Below are 5,798 nucleotides of genomic sequence, written 5' to 3' on the forward strand. Positions count from 1 at the left end.
ACAAACACATGAAAAGATGCTCAACATCACTCATTATCAGAGAAATGCAAATCAAAACCACTATGAGGTACCATTTCACGCCAGTCAGAATGGCTGCGATCCAAAAGTCTACAAGCAATAAATGCTGGAGAGGGTGTGGAGAAAAGGGAACCCTCTTACACTGTTGGCGGGAATGCAAACTAGTACAGCCACTATGGAGAACAGTGTGGAGATTCCTTAAAAAACTGGAAATAGAACTACCTTATGATCCAGCAATCCCACTGCTGGGCATACACACTGAGGAAACCAGGAGGGAAAGAGACACATGTACCCCAATGTTCATCACAGCACTGTTTATAATAGCCAGGACATGGAAGCAACCTAGATGTCCATCAGCAGATGAATGGATAAGAAAGCTGTGGTACATATACACAATGGAGTATTACTCAGCCATTAAAAAGAATACATTTGAATCAGTTCTAATGAGGTGGATGAAACTGGAGCCTATTATACAGAGTGAAGTAAGCCAGAAAGAAAAACACCAATACAGTATACTAACGCATATATATGGAATTTAGAAAGATGGTAACAATAACCCTGTGTACGAGACAGCAAAAGAGACACTGATGTAGAGAACAGTCTGCTGGACCCTGTGGGAGAGGGAGAGGGTGGGAAGATTTGGGAGAATGGCATTGAAGCATGTATAATATCACGTATGAAACGAGTCGCCAGTCCAGGTTCGATGCACGATACTGGATGCTTGGGGCTGGTGCACTGGGACGACCCAGAGGGAGGGTATGGGGAGGGAGAAGGGAGGAGGGTTCAGGATGGGGAACACGTGTATACCTGTGGCGGATTCATTTCGGTATTTAGCAAAACTAACACAATATTGTAAAGTTTAAAAATAAAGTAAAATTAAAAACAAAAACAAAACTGTGTGCCTATTTCGTCCCAGGCAGTGCTCTAAGAGTTTTACACATATTGACTCATTCAGTTCTCAATACACTATAGGCTAGATATTATTATCATTTTCATTTTATGGATAAGGAAATGAGGCGGAGAAGTTAAATAACTTGCCCAAGCTGCAGAACTAAGGAAGAGGTGACCAATATTTGAGTCCAGGCAATCTGGCTCCAGAAGTCATGTTCTAAAACACTCCATGTCCTCTCATACTTCCATGTTTCTGTTTATGTTGTTCCCTCTGCCTGGAATACTCTTCTTAATCTCATCTACCTGATTAACTCATTTATCCTTCAAGATTGGGTCAAGCCTTATATTCTCAGAAGTGTTTGCTGATACCACCATCCCTTCCAGCTGAGAGGCCCCTTGTTATAATAACTTGCAGAACATTCTGTGCATAACTCTTATTACAGTATAGATACTGAAAACAATATATTTCCTCAACTAGACTGAGTACTTTGTAATGACTGTTTTGGTTATCTCCGCACACCCAGATTAGCAGACCACCATTAGCAGTATATGATGGGGCTCTAATTAATTAACCAAAAGACAAGTACTGACTACAACTGTATAAAAGAAAATACCGTAACTGTTTAAACACTGGGGAGGAACACTCCATCATCTATATGTCAATAAACAAGAACTCCACAGGTCTTAGCACATTAAAAGAAGTTACCTTGGAAAGTAGAAAACAACTGTTGAACCAACTGTTAAAAAGGATACAAGTTTTGATACAATGGAATCAGCGATTTCAGAGCACGGCTTGCATTTATAGCTGTTGCTCGAACCATAATAGGTAGGACCTTTCCATTCACAATAGCACCATCAAAGAGTGGACCAAAGAAGGGAACCTGATTGAGAAATTAGAATAATTTAACAATTCAAACTGGAAAAAGGCTGTAAATAACAACAATCAAAACAGTTTGCATATAAAACAATCTTTCTGCTTCCTCTTTAGTTCTTCCTTTAGTAGAAATGCTATTCAAATTTTCTGCCAAGATGGGTCATTCATACTAGGACAACAAACAAAACAAAAAATGCCAAAGGTCTACAGGGGTTCCATTCAAAAGAATTACGTGCTTCATGTAACTGATTAAACAACTTATACTACCTACCAATTTTCCAATTTTTGTAGCCTCAATTGTATACAAAAATCCAACACTTCAAGTTACTTTATTATTTTCATGCAATGCCAGCTTTACCAATGAACCTAAAACGTTATTTTTTTTTATTATATGGTTTATTAGAAAAAGATCTGGCACTATTATCAAATGACTGATATTTTCAAAAGTATTCCATTTCAATATGGCTAGTACAAATGGCAGCTAAAGGCAAAGAATGAGCTATGGATAATACAATAAATATTGTATGTTTTGTGGCCACATATTGTCTCTGCTGTATATTCTTCAATTTTTCAACTGAGAAAAACCCATTAAAAATGTAACATTCATAGCTTGTGGGTTATATGAAAACAACAGGAAACGGGCCATCATTTGCTGACCTCTGATTAGATGAATCCTAAAAAAATTTGGCCATAAGCCATAAGCATCGTTTCACACACGGGAAACAATCCATTTCAAGAAGATTCATGATCAACAGTCAAAAACTAGTTTTTCCATAACAAAATGTCCTCAAAAAAAAACAAAAAAACAAAAAAACCCCCAAAAACAAACACCAAAATACTGCCAAACTTTTATTCTTTGAAAGAAAATACTTCTTCAGGTGTTTCAGCCGTATAAGACATTCAACTAGAACTACTTGCTTTTTTAAAACTTTGTAGAATTCTCATTTATTAAGTGACATAACTAATCATGTAACCTTAACAAAATATATTAACTAAAAATATAGGAATCATACTGTTCTAAAAGGGAATGATTACCTTGTGTTTTAGGAAACTCTAAATTGTCCTGTTAATAAAGCTAAGTCTTTTTGTGAGGTTAGTGTAAAGGAACTTCCACTCTGGCGCTACCTAGCCTTGTCCCATTCAAATACATTTCTATCTGTTTTTCCTGTTTTAGCTTGTTCTGAACTAACCTTGGACAATTCACATAGCTACTTGAGTCTGTGTCTCATCTCCTCTCAATTTTTACATAGCCTAATTCATCTGAGAGAAAGAAACTCATAAATCCACATAGAACTCAAAATATTTTATTAAAATGTAAGATAAAGAATTCTTACCTCTGGTTTTTTCATTATCTGGATACTGAACATGTGGTTTTTCATCGGGTATATTACAATAAGGACATCACCAAATTCTGTAGGAATAATTCCTCTCCTGTAGTCTCTAGTATGCTCTGACCAAACAATGTGCACTTCATCATTTCCTAAATGTCTCAACTGGAAAACCAAGAAAATAGTTCACAGTGCTTGAGAAAGGCCCTGTGAATATTGTCATACAGCTACTGACAACATACTAGAAAAAGATTAAAAGGGAAAGAAATTTTAAAAATATTTTTAAAACTTCATTTGACCATTTTTCACAACATGCAAAACACAAACACTCAAAAAGATGTTAGGAGATGCTGCAGAAGACCAGATAATTTTCAACTGTCTACAGTCAATGGGAAACAGAGAAATTAGATTAAAAAAGATTCACATACAGTCCACTCTTCTTAACCAGCAATTGCACCAATTTTCCACTACCAAACCTTTTCAAAAATTGTTTAAAAGAGTGTTTTAAAGAGTGACTGATTTAAGACTGTTCTTTTTTTCTGACCACTCTTTGGAAGTGCTTATGACTGAAAGTGAAAGGGACTAAAGGAGGCAACAGGAAGAGAAGTAAAAGAAGTAAATAATTCATAAATTACCTTTGAAGTAAGAGAAAGATGATTATACTTGGCTTAACACATTTATTTCCAGGTTTTCTTTGCCTATGAAATTTTGCCTATGAAGGTGTTCTTGGCAATCAGACATTGTGTTCATTAAAATTATAAAAAGTATCTACAAGTTAGAGTTCTATTAAGTTATTAGAAAAATTAACTTAATATCCATCAGTACTGAGTTTTCTTCAAGGAAATATGTTTAAACATGTATTTTAATATACAGTTTGGTTATCTTGGTAAATTTATTGATTCTGCCACTGCAAACATTTGAGTCCATTATTGGTGCCTAACTCACGGGTTTTTTGTATTACCTTCAGATAACTTGAGATACTGTAGACAGAAATGTGTGCATGAGAAAATTAGGATAAGTGTTGTCAATATTCTTAGTATGAGCTAAAATACAGGCAATTTCTGTTTTTGAAATAGTGATTTATTTTGGCTTGCTTACTACACGGCAGGATTACAAACATGTGATTTAAACAAAGAAAGGAATTAAGTCCAGTTAATAAAAGGTTCTCTTCTGTCATCCTTTAACCCTGGAGTTCCTAATCTGGGTTCAAGGGAATCTATGTATTTTGCAAATTCTATGTATTTTTCTGAAAAGAGTCTATCATACAGGACTAGGTAACACAAAAAAACCCAAGAACCAATGTTATAGTGGTTCTTAAAAGTCCCCAACACCAATCTATCTAGAAAATCCTAATCACTATGAATAAAATTAAGTATGTGAAAACACAAGGTAAATCCCTGAACTTTAAAATTTATATTCCTAAGTAAGAAACGTCCTCTCTTCTTTGACGGATTATAAGATAGTGCCAGCTATTACTCTAAAGACAGTGCCTAGCTAAATCTATAGAGCAGGATCTATTATTTTAGAAATATAAAGAATTTTATTTTCTTTTAAAGACTTTTTTTTTAGGTTTAAGTGGATTAAAGTTTCTTTTTGGAAAACATAAATGTGCTTATTGTCCTAAATACACGATGATAGACCTCAAACATCAAAACAATGTTCAAGTTTTAATTATCATTATTTACAACAAACACACACACACACACACACACCTTGAATGATATAAATGCACAGCTTGGGCTTTGTGACATTTTTAAAAACCAAAAAAGATTACACAACTCAGAAAAGCTATGGCTCTGTAATTTCATTTTTTAATCAAAATACTTTAAAAATATCCTTCCTATACAGCCATCCCCATGTGTCAGCTTCCCTAATAGGTTTATGTTAACTGAATACAAAAGAAATGTGAAATAAATTTAACCAGGAGGGATGATCCAATCTAATTTTGATACATTAATGTCATATGCTGTACATGTTACAATAGCAGCCAGATCTAATACTAAGCTCCAGGCTATACTGAGATTTCCAAATGGCAGATTGTTCTAAGTGATATCAAGTATAATTGAAGTAATAAACGATAGTAAAAGCTGAGCACACTGTCAGGAAGAATTTAAGTATTTACTTTTTAAAATTAAATGAGTTAGGTTAGGAAAGACAAGACAACTGAAATAATGCAGGTCTCAATTTACAGAAAATTCCTTTTATTTATCTGCTACATTAACCCTTGAACTCTTGCCAAAGCTATCTATAATTTCTAGTGCCCACTTATCTAAAGAAATGAGAGAAAAGGGCAACTGTAGTTTTATTTTATAATGAAAGTTTGTCTTCAAATATCTACCACAGAGTATTAAAAGTCTGTTATGGAAGTTTAACAGAAAATAATATATTTTTACAAAAATCCTGTAACGCAGATATTTGTGGCATCAGATCAGATCAGATCAGATCAGTCACTCAGTCGTGTCTGACTCTTTGCAACCCCATGAATCGCAGCACGCCAGGCCTCCCTGTCCATCACCAACTCCCGGAGTTCACCGAGACTCACGTCCATCGAGTCAGTGATGCCACCCAGCCATCTCATCCTCTGTCGTCCCCTTCTCCTCCTGCCCTCAATCCCTCCCAGCATCAGAGTCTTTTCCAATGAGTCAACTCTTCGCATGAGGTGGCCAAAGTACTGGAGTTTCAGCTTC

At 35.3% G+C, this 5,798-nt stretch overlaps 1 protein-coding gene across 9 annotated transcripts in view; it reads right to left on the reverse strand.

Annotated features, from left to right (window-relative positions):
- Positions 1–5,798, reverse strand: part of RALGAPA1 (Ral GTPase activating protein, alpha subunit 1 (catalytic)) — a 211,085-nt gene that overhangs the window by 26,826 nt on the left and 178,461 nt on the right. For all 9 annotated transcript variants that reach the window (XM_010835311.1, XM_010835310.1, XM_010835304.1 and 6 more), the window contains 2 exons: positions 3,118–3,276; positions 1,663–1,790 (listed from right to left, as the gene is read on the reverse strand). In XM_010835311.1, coding sequence (XP_010833613.1) covers positions 1,663–1,790; positions 3,118–3,276 — 287 coding nt within the window. The remainder of the gene's footprint in view (positions 1–1,662; positions 1,791–3,117; positions 3,277–5,798) is intronic.

Source organism: Bison bison, unplaced genomic scaffold (assembly GCF_000754665.1).
Source record: "Bison bison bison isolate TAMUID 2011002044 unplaced genomic scaffold, Bison_UMD1.0 scf7180017864041, whole genome shotgun sequence".
Lineage (NCBI taxonomy): Eukaryota > Metazoa > Chordata > Mammalia > Artiodactyla > Bovidae > Bison > Bison bison.